Source organism: Odontesthes bonariensis, chromosome 17 (assembly GCF_027942865.1).
Source record: "Odontesthes bonariensis isolate fOdoBon6 chromosome 17, fOdoBon6.hap1, whole genome shotgun sequence".
Classification (NCBI taxonomy): domain Eukaryota; kingdom Metazoa; phylum Chordata; class Actinopteri; order Atheriniformes; family Atherinopsidae; genus Odontesthes; species Odontesthes bonariensis.
In genome coordinates this window covers 28,334,536-28,350,666 of record NC_134522.1, presented here as the reverse complement: position 1 = coordinate 28,350,666, position 16,131 = coordinate 28,334,536, and the positions used below count along the sequence as shown (strand labels likewise).

General features: G+C 39.1%; 1 protein-coding gene across 1 annotated transcript in view; it reads left to right on the top strand.

The window, feature by feature from the left end:
- kcnh5b (potassium voltage-gated channel, subfamily H (eag-related), member 5b) overlaps positions 1-16,131 on the top strand; it is a 194,094-nt gene that overhangs the window by 6,016 nt on the left and 171,947 nt on the right. Inside the window, exons 2-4 of the mRNA XM_075447653.1 lie at positions 8,322-8,445; positions 12,712-12,818; positions 14,864-14,992. Coding sequence (XP_075303768.1) covers positions 8,322-8,445; positions 12,712-12,818; positions 14,864-14,992 — 360 coding nt within the window. The remainder of the gene's footprint in view (positions 1-8,321; positions 8,446-12,711; positions 12,819-14,863; positions 14,993-16,131) is intronic.

Genomic DNA, 16,131 nt, shown 5'->3' with positions numbered 1-16,131 from the left:
TATCAGCAGGTAGCAAAGTGACCTCTCGACATAGAAAACACTGATCAAAACTCACAGCCAACATTTCAACATTTTAGGTGCAGATACACTCCTTGTTAGTAAAATGTTCAGGCACCATCTGTTAATAAGCTCTGCAATTCATCCTTTACTGATACCACTGTCTGCAGACTAAGAGCTGTGTATCCATATTAACCAAGAGGCAGGTAGAAAGGTGTTGGTTCCCTGAGCACATTAGTACAATCATGTCTCAATGAAACAGATAGTACCGCATTCCTATTCCAATTTTATTTGTCAGTGATCTCAGATTCCCCATGATGATCAAGGGAAGAAATGGTTTAAACTTCCCCCTGCTTCCTTTCCATTTCCCCCTGCCCTCTATCGTCTCCTCACCTAGTCATGTGGCTTTGGGGTCTTATTTCAGGCATTACTTGGGCTATAGAATGCTCACCTGCTACCACCAAAGAAATGCATCATCACAGATTTGAAAAAAGTACCAGAATTACTAGCAGTAGTCATTCCAGCAGCACAGTATTCAAACCAATACAGAAAACGTGTTTGTATTTGATAAAAGAAATCAATGTTTTCACCGAAAAAAATCATTCGAAAATCTCAAGAAGATGCCAAAAAAAAAAAGACAAAACATGTATAGAACTATTGCAACAAGGTGGTTCTAGTGCAACATTGTTAAGTGAAATAAATCCTTGCTATGTTCAATAACAACATATTTAAAATTTGCCATTTTAATTGCTTACGTATTATAACAGAAAAAACAACACCTGGGTACATTAATTAAAAGCATATCAGAATCAGCTAAGCAGGGTTGGTTCAACCTTTATACATCTAACCATGACTTTATTAAATTCAAGGCTGACACATTTTTATTTGGATAAGCCTTCCTAGAGGATGGTAATTTGTATTTCATGTTGATATTTTCTCTTTTAATAACCATATTCTGAAAAATTTTAGATTATCATTTGAGTCGTGCAGTGGTTAGAATTGCCTGCATTGTGCAACTAAAAATTATAGGTTCTCACAACATCTGAAAATGTAATTATCAGTAAACGTAATTCTTTTTTTAGATAGTTGTCAAAATAGTTTGTGATTCACTGGTTGCCTATCAACCAGTCTCCTGTTGTGGCCAGAGCATTGTAACACAATAGATCTATAATTTTGTTCAAAATTTATAGGCTCACAGATGTCACTTTAGACCTCATTTTGAATCATTTTCTATTGAATACAGAAAAAAAGTGGTTCAAGACTACATTTTACCATGCATTAACTTGATTCTTTCCACTGTTTTTTATTATTATTTTAGAATTCATTGTGATGCTTTGACCAACAGAAACAAAATTGCAGTAATTTTGCTTGTCATTTCTTAATTTCTGCAAATTTTTATTGTTCATGAAACACTTTCTGAGAAAATCAATAAAATACAGAGAAAACAGCCAGCTGCACTTTCTCCCTGTACTCTGTCACACCTTCAGCCAGATAATTAGCACTATAAAAAGGTCACTCTACACCCTTAGAATAAACGTACTTGCTGAAATGCCATGCATGTCTGTCCCGTGTTTATGAGCTCAGAGTATAATTGGAGGTTATTTGAGTCGTTTTTTCGTTTATTTACATTACTCAATCACCAATGTACACATGTTCCAATTGTGGGTTTCTTCTGACTAGTAAGATTATTGATTCGTACAATTACTGTTTATACTTTCTATCATTGGACAGATGAGCAGTGAAATCTAAAGTCTCACTGTAAAACCCGATGAGTTCGTTGAACTCAAACCTACGGTGACCGACACGTGCAAACGCGCTGCAAACGGAAAAACAAATCCAACAGTAAAATGCTGCAAGAGAAAAATGCGGCAATCACAAAAACGACCGGAGCACACGCGCTGCAAACTCCAAAACACATGCAAGAGAGAAACGCGCTGCAAACTCCAAAACACATGCAAGAGAGAAACGCGCTCCAAACTCCAGCGTTTTTCTCTTTCATGTGTTTTGGAGTTTGCAGCGCGTTTCTCTCTTGAATGTGTTTTGGAGTTTGCAGCGCGTTTCTCTCTTGCATGTGTTTTTGAGTTTGCAGCGCGTTTCTCTCTTGCATGTGTTTTGGAGTTTGCAGCGTATTTCTCTCTTGCATGTGTTTTGGAGTTTGCAGCGCATTTCTCTCTTGCATGTGTTTTGGAGTTTGCTGCCCGTTTCTCTCTTGCATGTGTTTTGGAGTTTGCAGCACGTTTCTCTCTTGCATGTGTTTTGGAGTTTGCTGCCCGTTTCTCTCTTGCATGTGTTTTGGAGTTTGCAGCACATTTCTCTCTTCCATGTGTTTTGGAGTTTGCTGCGCGTTTCTCTCTTCCATGTGTTTTGGAGTTTGCAGCGCATTTCTCTCTTGCATGTGTTTTGGAGTTTGCAGCACGTTTCTCTCTTGCATGTGTTTTGGAGTTTGCAGCACGTTTCTCTCTTGCATGTGTTTTGGAGTTTGCAGCGCGTTTCTCTCTTGCATGTGTTTTGGAGTTTGCAGCGCATTTCTCTCTTGCATGTGTTTTGGAGTTTGTGGCGCGTTTCTCTCTTGCATGTGTTTTGGAGTTTGCGGCGCATTTCTCTCTTGCATGTGTTTTCGAGTTTGCAGCGCATTTCTCTTGCATGTGTTTTCGAGTTTGCAGCGCATTTCTCTCTTGCATGTGTTTTCGAGTTTCCAGCGCGTGTGCTCCGGTCGTTTTTCTGATTGCCGCAGTTTTCTCTTGCAGCGTTTTACTGTTGGATTTGTTTTTCCGTTTGCAGCGCGTTTGCACTTGTCGGCCACCGTACAAACCATTTGAGGAAACCGATTGCCTTAAATGATTTAAGTTTATTAACTCGAACGTTCAAAGTTTAATGAATTATTTTTCCTGAGTTAAAGCAACCTCCATTATTCAAGTTATAACTAATTAAATAGATAGAGTTAAGAGTACTTAAGATTGCATTACTCTTTTCATATGAATTGAGTACCATTAACTTAAATGTCTTTTTACACAAATTACAACAACTAAGTTTAGCTTACTTTATTTTTCTTTGTTGAGATTAACCTTTACATTCTAGTTGTGTTTACTCAGTTCATTTAAAGAAACTGATTGCCTTAAACAGTTTAAGTTGAATGAACACAAATTAAACAGTATTTTACACAACTTTAACCATTTGTTTTTTAAGAAACTACAAACATTCATTGCTGAACATTACATTTTCCATGTACAAAATGTACAACAATCCTGTAAACGTTTTCAAGTCAGTCCTCCATATAAATTTAACTTTAGTTTTTGACATTTGTCTGATATATTTTCATTAACAGTACTGAATTTATGATCAAAGCCAATAAAACAAAAAGTGACTCTATCAACAAAGAGTGGATTTATGAACAGTCCATATTCAAGATACTTTCCACAAATGTTATTAACCAGCTTACTTTGTGAAAATCTTTGGAAATGTCAGGGTCAGCTTTAAGGAAACAAGAGCCCAAAAAACTGTCTAATGGGTATTGTTAACATTACAAGGCACTTGCAAAACGGTATATAAAACAGTGACATTACATAATAAAAGTGCTAAGCCTAAAAATAAGCTGATCCTTACATCTTCAACACAAAACCAAACAATTTTGTAATTTGACTAATAACATTTTCAGAACTTTTTGTAAACTGTTAAGCCCCATACACACACGTCGCTGCTATTTACTCGCTACTCGCTCACTCGCCTACTCGCCACTCGCTTGGGTGCTTTTGCTGACTTGGTGTGTAGAAGTTGGGTGGCCACTGTTTGGAGAAAACTGGGGGAACGTCACCTGTCAATAATCTGTATTCTGCATTTTAATTGGCTACTCGCTTTTACTCGCTTACTCGCGTCGCTCGAAGTTGAAATATGTTCATCTCGGAATCCGCCCACATCGCATCGCTTGTACTCGCTTGTACTCTCCTCGCCTACTCGCCTCCTCGCCTCGCGTGAACACATAGACATTCTATTGACTTCACTCGCTGAGCGAGTAAATAGCAGCGACGTGTGTGTATGGGGCTTTATGATGGTGACCTTGTATAGATTTCTCAACTTGAATTACAATACAATGTCATTCTATTTTATAATTTAACTACAAAAAATGTAATAATGCTTTCAAAAACCATCTTCTAAGACCTCTAAATATGTCATTTAGGGGAAAGAATTTGTTAATGGCCCTTATATCAAAGTAGAGGCTGACTGATTAGAGTTTTAGATACTAACACTGAAAAGGGAGAAATCTACTGGAAAAATAATATGGCAGAATACAAAATGGATGATAATTTTACATGGTATTGAAAACAGAAAATACAACAAACACCATATAAAATCACAATGGTGAAAACTACAAATTTTAACTAACAGTATTTCCTCAAGTGAAGGAATTCCAGCTGGTCCCTCCTCTTCGTTGACCAGACCCACCAGAGCCAGTGCTTCTCCCTGGGTTGCCTCCAACTCATCCTGCAAAGCAAAAAATGTCCAGTCTACCCATCTTGTTCAAATAAAAAAAAAAAAAAATCTGCTTAAAAGAAAAATTTATGTTTTGTACCTGGACCAAAGATTTTATTTCTTAATGATTCGAATTGGTAAACTTGTTTTCCATTAGTGCTTACCAATGATTACTGATTAACTTTGAGAACAAAATAGCATAGTGTATATGGGAAAGATACTGTATAATACCTGGCAAGTTTTGAAGACACCAGAAGAATCCTCCTTCAGGTAGAGTGTAAGGCCGGCCAGGGCTGCTGTCCTCGCTGCACCAACGTTGTTCTTGTCCTGAAGTACACATAGACAAGGTGTGCATATGGGGGATTAGGCTGTGTAAGCAGTGCTCACATTTTATCATTAATTTACTGTAGGAGATTATTTATATTCAGACCTGCTCGCCATATGACAAGTTCTTGCATGTTCTCACAAAAACTTCCAGCCTTCCTTGCTTTGTAGAGCTTTAGAAGTTGAGTTGTATACTTGTCGAGTGCAGCAAAGAAGGAAAATGGAAGATTCTGATTGGTGATCCTATGGAATTCACAGTAAACCTGCATGGAACACAAAATCCATTCGTGCCCAGTTCACAATGTAGAAGTGCCATATCTCAATTTTGAACTTCTGATACAAATTATGCCAATTAAAAAATCGTGACTTTGGCATAATATGTAACCTTTTAAAAGTTTCTCACCTGGGCTTCACAAAAGCGTGCGGGCCATCTTGCGTCAACTTCAACAACTTCAACTTCAAGGCGGGCCTGAATTCACTATTTCTTCACGCCTCAGTACAAAGGTCTGCTGCTTGTGTTGGTGAATGAGAACCATGTCTCTCTCCATTGATGCCTTCTTAAACTGCTCCACCATCTCTAGTCTCTGCGTATCCAGTGTGCTCTTAATCTGTCCTTGAGGGTAATTCGGAACTTCCCCTCTTTTGGGTCTCTTGATGTTGGGCCTACATGCTGCACCTTCTGGATTGGTCCTGCTGCGCTTCCCTGAGTTCACAGCAACATCTTTTATGCCTGCCCTGCTCAATTTAGTTCTGTAGTTGCCCATTTTAAAGCGCAAGCTGTTCTTCCACCCATCATATCCTGATTTTGAGCCACTTTCTTTGAGGCATGGGTGTTTGCACACAAGTGCCTCTGCAGCTTTGCCAATCTGTTTACAGCTGGGATATGCTTTAATTTTGTATATTTCAGCAGCCAGAGCATCCCGTATATTGTGTTTTTGATCTCTAGTCGACCTGATACCTTTAGTCTCCCTTGCATATGCAGAACTGCCCTCACTTAAAGCATATTCCACTTCATATGAGAATGGTGGAACAGTGAAAAATCTGGCCACCGACAAAGACGCTCTGGTGAATCTGTATTATCAGAGAGTAACACTGTGTCGTCTGTACTGGTCAAACTCAAATCTGAATCGACTAATCTAACCACCTTAATGGTTGCCTTGGGTGGCAGATCTTCTATGTTAACTAAATTGCACAGGGCATTGTCAAATTCTGGGTCTTGAAACTGAAGGTGCAAGTCATAGGTCAAGTTCAACTTGTTTTTTATTTCATATATAAGGGTATTAATTTAATCATACTACTCAATATGTCTCCTAACAGGGCCCTGTTAAGTTCCGCTTCTACAAGCCTGATTAAAGAAATACGGCCTATAGAGCATTTTCTCATTAAAAGTTTTGTTTTAAAAGCTTCATGCAAACACAACACATTACAACTAAACATTCCTTTCTTGTTGGCTTTAGAAAATAAAATCACTTTGGTACGTTTAGAAAGCATTTATGGTTAGAGATAAAAAACATTTATTTTACAACTCAACTGCACAATCATGGATACCCTTTTTACTTTTTTTATTCTGCCTATGCTGTTGCTCTCACAACCACTAGAGGTCACATATTCTTGGAACGCAATTATTGGCAGTATCTGCCTGCCTGAACAAATGCCTCATGGGCACATTTTGGTGAGGAGAACAGCCTCCATTGACTACCTAGCTCTTTCTTTAACCTTCAAAATATAAATGACTACCTAGTGTATTCAAAACAGTTGTAATTTGTCTCCCAAATAAACAAGCTATCACCATGCAGAATATATCAAAATAATAATTTATAGTTATGTGATTTGAAAGAGAGCGAGACAGGACAACAACTGCTGGTCTTGTTTTCCTCTTCTCTAATGTTGCTGTTGTGTGGCTCCCTTTATCAAATGCTTGTGGTAACTGAGTAAAAAATAAAAAATGATTTCCCATCTCTTTCCCATCTCTTAAAAAGATTTAATTGTTGTGGGACATTGTGATCCTATTTGGTACTTCGGAACTGCCCAATGTACACTTCATCAAAAAAAAAGAGCACTTGGTGCAGCCTGTTCCTCTAAAACTAGGCATGGGTGAATCCTTACCCTCCTTGTTAAAGGTCTTTAATGACATCTTCTAGCATCAGATTCTGCTGACTATGTGATTCTTGTCCTGTTTTTTTTTTTTAAGTATTTTTTTTGGGCTTTTTATGCCTTTAATGTTAGGACAGTTTGAGAGAGAGAGACAGGAAGCAGGGGGCAGAGAGAAGGGGAAAGACACACAGCACAGGGCCGCTCGGTGCGGGAGTCGAACCGGGGCCAGCTGCAGCGAGGACTGTTGCCTCTGTACATGGGGCGGCTGCTTAACCCACTATGCCACCGACAACCCCTGATTCTTGTCCTGCTTGATCTAACCACAGCATTTGATACACTGGACCACAACATTTTACTATCTGGTTTTACAGCACCTAGTGGGCATTTGTGGTACTGCTCTGGAATGGTTGAGGTCCTATCTGGTAGCTAGAACCATTTGTGGAAAGATTGCTGGTTCTGAATCCTCCTCTACTCCCCTCTTATGGTGTTCCACAGGACTCAGTCTTAGAGCCCCTGGTTTTCTCTCACTTTATTTACTTCATCTGGGCTCTATTCTTAGAAAGCATGATATCTCCTTCCACTGTTACGCTGATGACAGTCAGATTTATGTACCACTAAAGCGGAAGGATGCATTTTCTCTTTGGATGCCTCAATGACATTAATGCTTGGGTGGCCCTTAACCTTTTAAGTTTTAATGACAAAATACTGTTTGGTTTAAGGTCCCAGTGGCTACTGTGTCTTAGACACTCCCCTTCATTGTCCACTTTTAAAAGTCATCTTAAAGCCTATTTTTACTCATTGTCTTTTAACCCAGTATGAGACAATTATTTAATTGGTTTTATTATTGGACTTCTTGCCTTTTGTTTCTGTTTTAGTTATATTTTATCATCAAATGTACCAAATTTTCTTTTGGTTTTTAATTAGCTGTTGTCATATACTAAGAGACTGTTGTTGTAGGTCAGACATTGCTGAGCTGAGCTGTTAACTCACTGTGGTAGCGTACGGTAGTTGTGTGTAGGTTTGTAACACCAACAACAAGGCCTTAATGAGAAATATTTAAACTGTAGTTAAGGTTAATTGTGGTTCAACTATATTCTGCTTAACTATGAAAATGTAAATTCAACTTGAATACTACTTTAAGATGGATATAGGACAGAATAAATGAGACATTAGGTAAAAGTTAAACAACATGAACTACTCATAACAATGGCCAGTTGCTCTGTCCACAAGAGGACATTGGTCATTTTGATCTTCCCAAATCAGTGTCTTTCTGCTTGTCAACCATGACTAGTTGACAAGCCTCCCTAACATATTTTCATCTTTAACATATCTTCTATAGAGGCTGAGAAATCTTAAAACTTTTTAGTTTTGTTTCCTATTTTCATATGTATATTTGATGCTGTTACTTGGGCTCATGTTCTTTCTTTCCTGCACATCAGAGACCAGTTTTCTCCTGGGGAATGCCCAGATCGTGGAGTGGCCTGTAGTGTACAGCAATGACGGATTCTGCAAGCTGTCTGGGTTCCACAGAGCTGAGGTCATGCAGAAGAGCAGCACATGCAGGTAAAAGTTATCATCTTTCTGATCTTTATTTTTTATGTTAAAATGATGATCAGAGATATGCTGAAATATTGTTGTGTTGAATTTAATCTTTACAATTTGATACACTGTCCAGCTCTTTATCCATTTTAATCATTAATTTGCTTCAGTGAAATTAAAGAGAATTTGAGAGAGATTTAAAAGTGACAATTGTTTTGTGCCTCCCTGAGTGTATGATGGTGTAAAGAACCTGTTGAACTGTACTCTGCTGCTCCGGAGACCTGCTTATATGATAGTGGTCACTACTTGAAAGCTGCTCTGACGTCATGCATGCAGAAGTGAGGAACTCAGCAGTCACACTGACAAAAACAAAAAATCTTGCCTTGAAAATGCTGAGGGGATCACCATTCAGTGACTGTCTGAAATACATCAAATCTAGAGCTGCCAGGGGAGCTTCTCCCAGTCCAGCTCAAATACAGTGTCTTGCTCCCCTGTCAGTCAAGACGCTTTAACTTTTGACTCCAAAGGATGACTTTTTTCTTAAGGCGGCTCTCAGATCTGACCAGGGGTGACGGTCTTGGATAGCCTGCAGCGAAAAAAGGTTCTCTTGGACATCAAAGTGAATAGAGACACAGATTTATCTGTGCACTGCTAGCTGTTCTGGGCTGAGGAGGGCACTGACAGTGACAATTGACTCAGACATGACACAGAGAGGATAAAAGAGCTCACTGAGAGTTGGAACTTGCAGCCTGCACTCAGCAGAGTGCAAGACAGTAAAGGGCTTTTTGGGGAATAAGTTATTTTTTTCTAGGTACTGAATAAAGATTTAACTTTAGAAAGTTGAATTGACATTTCACCTAATAACATCACAGTCACAGAAAAACATGTGCTCTCTAGCAAAAAAACCCCCTGAAAAATAAATGGTAGGGATTGACCCCTTTCGGTTGGCACCAGATAATCTAGGGGCTCACTGGAAATCGTCTTGTGCCACAAAAAATTGTATTCATTTGGCCTCCTTTTGCAGTATTTGCTGCTATTTTCAGACATAATAGAATAATTGAATTAAGCCACATTAGAGCCTCGTTTCCACTATGCAGTCCGGTACGGATGGGGTCGCTTTGGGGTCAGCTTGCGTTTCCATTGTACAAAGGGGACCCTCGGGGGTGGGCGGAGTGGGTGCCGAAGTGTAAATAGCAAATAACAGCAAATAACAAATAACATCCATAATTTCGAACCACCTCCAAGCTTCTTCAGCTTAATGCGACACTGGCTCGTGGTCCGGTTGAAACCACTCTGCCATTTTTGCGGCAATCAGCTGGAAAACTTTTTCGTTTCGCATAGCGCCATCGAGCTTCCGCTGCACAGCCTCCTCACCAACAACGGAGGGCAGAGCCTGGATCCGGTCCTGTGTGTTAGGTACCCCAAGCAGAAGGGTTACGAAAATGATAACGGTACGGTATGGATCGGTACGCTTTCGTGGTAGTGGAAACACTGAAATAAGCGAACCGTTCCAACCCGACCCGTACCGGACTGCATAGTGGAAACTAGAGCCCGACAGATATGTTTTTTTTCAGGGCCGATACCGATACCGATAATTATGGAAATGGGAGGCCGATAACCGATATGTGCAACCGATAAATAGAAACATTATTCACGATGAATTAAAAATAGCATGCCCTGACAAACTTTCATATCCATTAAGTCTTTTTAATTGTAAAAATGAAAAGTGCAGGGAGCTGCCAGCAGCATTTGTAAAATAAAGCCAAACATAAAACGGGAAATAAAAAAATAATATAAATACATAATTATCAATAAAAAATAAATCACTCCCTGCTATGAGAATACTTGAATATATGCTATTTTTATATTAAGAAGTAATAGAAAATGAACTGACTGAGAACTAAAAAGCAAGTGTAGGGAGCTGCTTATAGCATTTTTAAACAGTAAAATAAACATAAACATCCCTGTACAACTTTACAATGAACCATCTGAGTCGCGTCGCGTACGGCTTCATGAAGTTGTTCACCTAACACCATGGTTGTTAGCGCAAGCCTGCTAGCTACTTGGTGGTGGTGTCACAGCCTGTCTGGTTACCCGTAACAAGATGTTACTCCAGATGTTTGAAACGCATCGACTGGCCAAAACTTAATTCTATTAAAGTTAATTAAGAGGGACATTACGACCAATCACCGTTGGTTCTAACGTGCTGGGTAACCAGTTGTTACGGAACACGATAGGCTCTCACACCGGCAGGCTACCAAGTAGCTAGCTAGCAGGCTTGCACTAACAAATGGTTAGTCTCAGGAACAAACACGTTTTATTTGGTCTTCATTGACCATGGCTTTCAGTCCACCTTTTGTGTAGAACTACAGACACGTTCACGTTTCCATGTGGGGGTTTAAAAATGACTGTACACTATGCTGAGACTGCTTTATGGACAGCCGTTTCAGTGAGGAGTATTCGCTGTCATTCTGGTTATCCTTACGTGAGCTAAAGGTTTGCGTCGTTACACAGATCAAATGGACCATTTTCACTAGTTGTATACACTAATAAAGACGTTGTGGTGCCGTGCTTTTGCAACGTTGGTGTGTTTGTGACTTATTGCAGGGGATAAGGCTTTGTATATGCTTACCTTGAAGGGAGTTTGTTCTCTCTGCCTCAAGTAATACTGCCACCACCGCGGCCCCACTTGCACCCGCACCACAGCCGCCTTGAAACCGCTCACAGCGTTCAGTAGCCACCCCGCCCCCAACTTTCACCACGGCCGCCTTGAAACCGTTCGCAGCACTGCGTGTTGATTGGTTGTATTCCGTGTGCCAAACAAATCAGATGCTGTGACGGGCGGGGCAATGCTCATGAACTCAAAGTGGCGAGAGCGAGAGCAGAAGACGCGTTCAGAACCAAACGGCTGCAAAATTTGTTGTGAAAATTATATAAACTTATCGGTGGAAATTTATGGAAAGTATGGCCGATGCCGATATCCCCAAAATGCTAAATATCGGCCCGATATATCGGTGGGGCCAATAATCGGTCGGGCCTTAGTGGAAACACGCCATAAGTGACACCTTTGTGGTGCTAGATCTAATTTATTACATTATTTCCCTGGAATTTTGGATTGAACTCGAATTGTATATTTATATCCACATTTATCCATTAAAACACACTCATACAGCATGTCTTGGTCTTTACAGTGTTAAAGGCTACACAGTATCAATCACACACATATCCATACATTAATGGATCCATTTGAGGAAATGTAAGGTTGAGTGTCTTGCCCAAGGACACTTTGACATGTGGTGTGGGAAGCCGGAAATCAAACCACTAATCTTCCGATTGGCAGATATCTGCTCTTGCTCCTGAACTACAGGTAAAGAGGTGAACATTCTTTAGTGTTGTACTCTAGGCCATTATTTCTTGCCAATCAAATAGTCTGCATATGACCATTTTCTCCTTTTCCCTGCTTTACAATGAAATGGTTCAATGAAAATATATCAAACAAAACAACAACTGTGGCTTCTGAAGAGGTTCACATAGATGCCTAGAGCAACATCTATACCGGAGGGGTTTTACATCAGGAAAGTATTTCTTGAAGTAAAAAAGGACAGAGAAGGAGACTGAAAGCTTTTCTCAGTGGAAAACATGTTTATGCTGTTCTCCCAATGGTAGTCGGCAAGAGTTTAGTCTTTTTCACATATTGTTTGAAGCTTGTTGGCGCAAAAAGGACCGCCTTGTTCACATAGCTAAGAACAAAGGTGGCTAAAAGCCCTGCATTGGTGTGTGTTCTTAAACACATCAAGCTGGCATCATGGAATCAATTGAGTGATGACAGCATTGTTGGTTAAAGTGGTGAGTTCCCTGATGCCAGCTTACACAAGCCTACTCGTTAACTAATTGCCATTCCTCTTTGGATAACAAAAGAAGGAAAGCCCCACATCGGTGTGTGCTTACACACATCAAGCTGAGGTTGCAGAATCAGCTGAGTGACAACAGCTTCGTTGGTTGGAGTGATGAGTTCCACGATGTTGACTTTACATTTATCCTTTTGCTACTGTTACAAATTCCATTGGTGGCTCTGAGGTGGATCAGTTGCAGATTAACTTTGATTCATCCAGCCAAACCCTCACAATGAGGTAAACCTTTATTGCTCGGGCATTAGTGTATGCTAAAAAAAGCCAAACCAAACAATTAATGAAAACAGCATGAGAAAAAAACTGATATTGGGATGAGGTTAAAGAGCTCAAGTTTGTGTTGATGGAATCTTTTTCTCACACTGCTCATTTTCTTTTCCAGTTTTATGTATGGAGAGCTGACGGACAAGAAGAGCATCGACAAAGTCAGGCAGACATTTGACAACTATGAGTCCAACTGCTTTGAAATCCTGCTGTACAGAAAGAATAGTGAGTGTTCACTTTCTCTACGTTGTGTCTTTTATGTCTTTTGTCTCTATCAGTGAAAATTATGCATAACAGCTCCTTTCCGAGATTTTTGTTCATTTAGTGCAATTATATGTAAATCTTTTTTTTACTTTTGCCCCCCCCCTTTTTTTTCCCCCCTCTGGAGAGTACTTCATGCACCATTTATTTCTTACTGTGTTTTTTAATTTTGTGATCTTGCCCTCTGTGATGGAGCGACATCAGAGTGATTACTAACTTCATGAACAAAAAGACTTGACATAAACAAACCCAACACAAAAACAAAATACAAGGTCCTTAGAGGCAGTGTATGAAAAGAATATCACAATGAACAACTTCTATCTACTGACATAGGACAAGTGCGTGCAACGGTCTTGAACTCTGAGAGTGTTTGTGGAGGTAATAAAGTCATGAAAACCTCAGCTGGTTTAAGGTTTTTCTGTGCAGAAAGTACACTGAGTTTCTTCAGTGTAATGACATAAACATTAAGGCTTGAAAACCACATAAGATGAATAAAGGTAATTTAAACATGATGTTACCAGAGATTATCATTATGTACATGGAGAGTAGCAGGATCATTGTTCTTTATGAGGATTATAGGGTACATCCGGTAACGTACCAGACTTCAGCATGGTTCCGCTCTCTCTGTGAACAAGTCTTGGTTTACTCACTTTTGGTCACCCTGATCCTGCTTTGTTGCAACTGATCCCATTTCCATAAAGTGTTTTATACATAGTACCATGATTTGATGTCGATTAAGCTTCTCTTTTCTTTGAAGAACAGTCTGACTTCTGACATTTCGACTCAGTTCTAATACCATGTGCCATCTAATGCTGCCTTAAAGGAAGAATACAGCTCAAGAATATGTGACCTTTTGTAGTCATTTTTAACATTGTCATGCTTAATCTGCTTCAGTTTGATATCTGACATAGAAATAGTAAAGAACCTGAACTGTTAAGGCTTCCTAATTATTTCCAGATTTATATGGAAAGAAGTAGGACAGATTTGTTTGTATTCTCTAATTTCAGAATCAGTTATGGGTATGGTATGCTTACTAACTAGACTTCAGTTACATATATTGCGCTGTTGATATATGTCATTGTTACACAGTGCAACATACAAAAGAACAGGAGAAACTACAAGTTTGAAAAAAAATCAATGGATGATTTTATAAAAGTTTTATACAGTAAGATTTGTTAGGAGGATGATCTCCTTGGTGAAAGTTGCTTAAGATGTTTGGACTCTTACTCATGATAATTTCCAAGGCTTCCCTAATAATATCTACATCCATCCATCCATCCATTTTCTATACCCGCTGAATCCGTCGGTCGGGTCGCGGGTAATATCTACATATTATCTTAAAATCTCAGTATCGGTATATAGATTTTATAGTTGATATTTTGAATTGATTACAAATTAGAATCAAATACTAAAATAAATGGTGTCAGACTTTCCTTGTGTTCATCCAGCAGACCACACTAAAGTCCACTCTTTTTTAATCTTCTGTATTCATTTTCAGGCCTACACTGACCATCATTGCTGCTGGTAATATGAAGGCAGCTGATCTACTTCCTTTCACACCAGCTGAAACACACCAAATTAAACAAGGGCAACATATTTAGTTTGAAGCAAACTGGTTGAATGTGAAACTCTGTAACTGACATTTCAAAGTCAAAGTTTTATTAATATTTGGTTTCCTAAGAACGTGAGACAGTACAAGGAACATTTTTCGCATGATGTGAAGAATCTTTTACAAGATGTTCTTGATGCTTTTTTCTTCTCTTAAATTTCTTTTTTAGTCTCTGCTCTTTTCCCTTATGAATAACCACTACACGTCCAAATGCTTTCACACCTGAACCATCACACCCATATCTGATTAGAGAAGAAATTTACATGAAGTCAGTAACATTTCAAATTCTTTTTTTTGTAGGAAACATTTCTCATTGCACCTGCAAGGACTTTTCCTAAAAAATTCTAATAGATAATGTAAAGGATTTTGAATGAAACAAAATGCTTCTGTTTTATTGCAGGAAGTCCAGTGTGGTTCTACATGCAAGTGGCTCCCATTAGGAATGAGAATGACAAAGTGGTTCTGTTCCTCTGCACCTTTAAGGACATAACACTCTTTAAGCAGCCTATCGAAGATGAATCCACCAAAGGTAAGTGTTTTTACTTTTCCACGAATATCTCTCAACCAACAGCATTGTGTCTGGGTTTCTTTACTTTTGCCATTTATTTTGGGGGAACGATTATTCTGTTATGAGTTAACTCACAATAGAGTTAGGTGATGGAGTGTGATGGACTGGTGACCTGTCCGGGGTGTACCCTGCTTCTCGCGGGGGCAGTTGGGATGGGCTCCAGACCCTCTGTGACCCTGAATTGGATTAAGCTGGTTTAGAAAATGAATGGATGGAGGGCTGAACAATACAGTTAACATTAAAGAATGAGAAGTTCCTTATGGATTTTTAAATCCAGATTTATTTTCCCCCACTTCTTCTGTTTTGTCGAATTATTAGTTTTCTTTCTTGCGTTACTCAACTTTTTTCTCCCTGTTATTTTCATTGTCTGACTTTGAATTTCAGTGGACTGGAATTGACTGGACTTGTTTTAAACATGTTAACAAGCTGATGTCTAAATTTGCTCTGTCAAAACCTCACAAAGTTGCTGGCATGTAATTAAGCCTTAGATTGTTGAAAAAAAAAAAATAATGACACCAACTAACATCTCAAAATCAGAATAAAAATACGATCAGAATTATCTTTGTTGCTTTGTTTGCACATAAAATGAATGTGCTTGGGTGTTGTGGTGCAGTAACATTAAACATAAGCAGTATGTAGTAATAAATAAAGTAAGTGTTACACAAATTAAACAAATTAACAATATGTTTAGATATGGAAAAAAGAAAGCTGTTTGTTCCAAAGATGTACAAAATAACTAAGTACATGTGGCATAAGTTGTCCTGGAATAAGGCGCATTATAGAATGTAATAATGTATTGGAAGGTGGGGGATAGTGTCAGTGTTCGTCTGTGTTAATGAAGCTGACAGATTATGGGAAAAAGCTGCTTTTGTAGCACGAGGTGTTTGACTTGATGGCCTGCCAGAGTTTAGTCTGAAACGGTTTGTGTACATTGTGAGGTAGGTCAGCTGTGACCTTTTCTGCACGCCGCAGAAGTTTCTGGCTTTTAAGTGCAATTGAAAGGATTCTACAGATATTTATAGGCTCCACCAGCTCCATTCAGTATAAAGAGAGACACAACTGGGGTCCACTTCTTAATTTTCAGTGATAGTGCTGCAGTC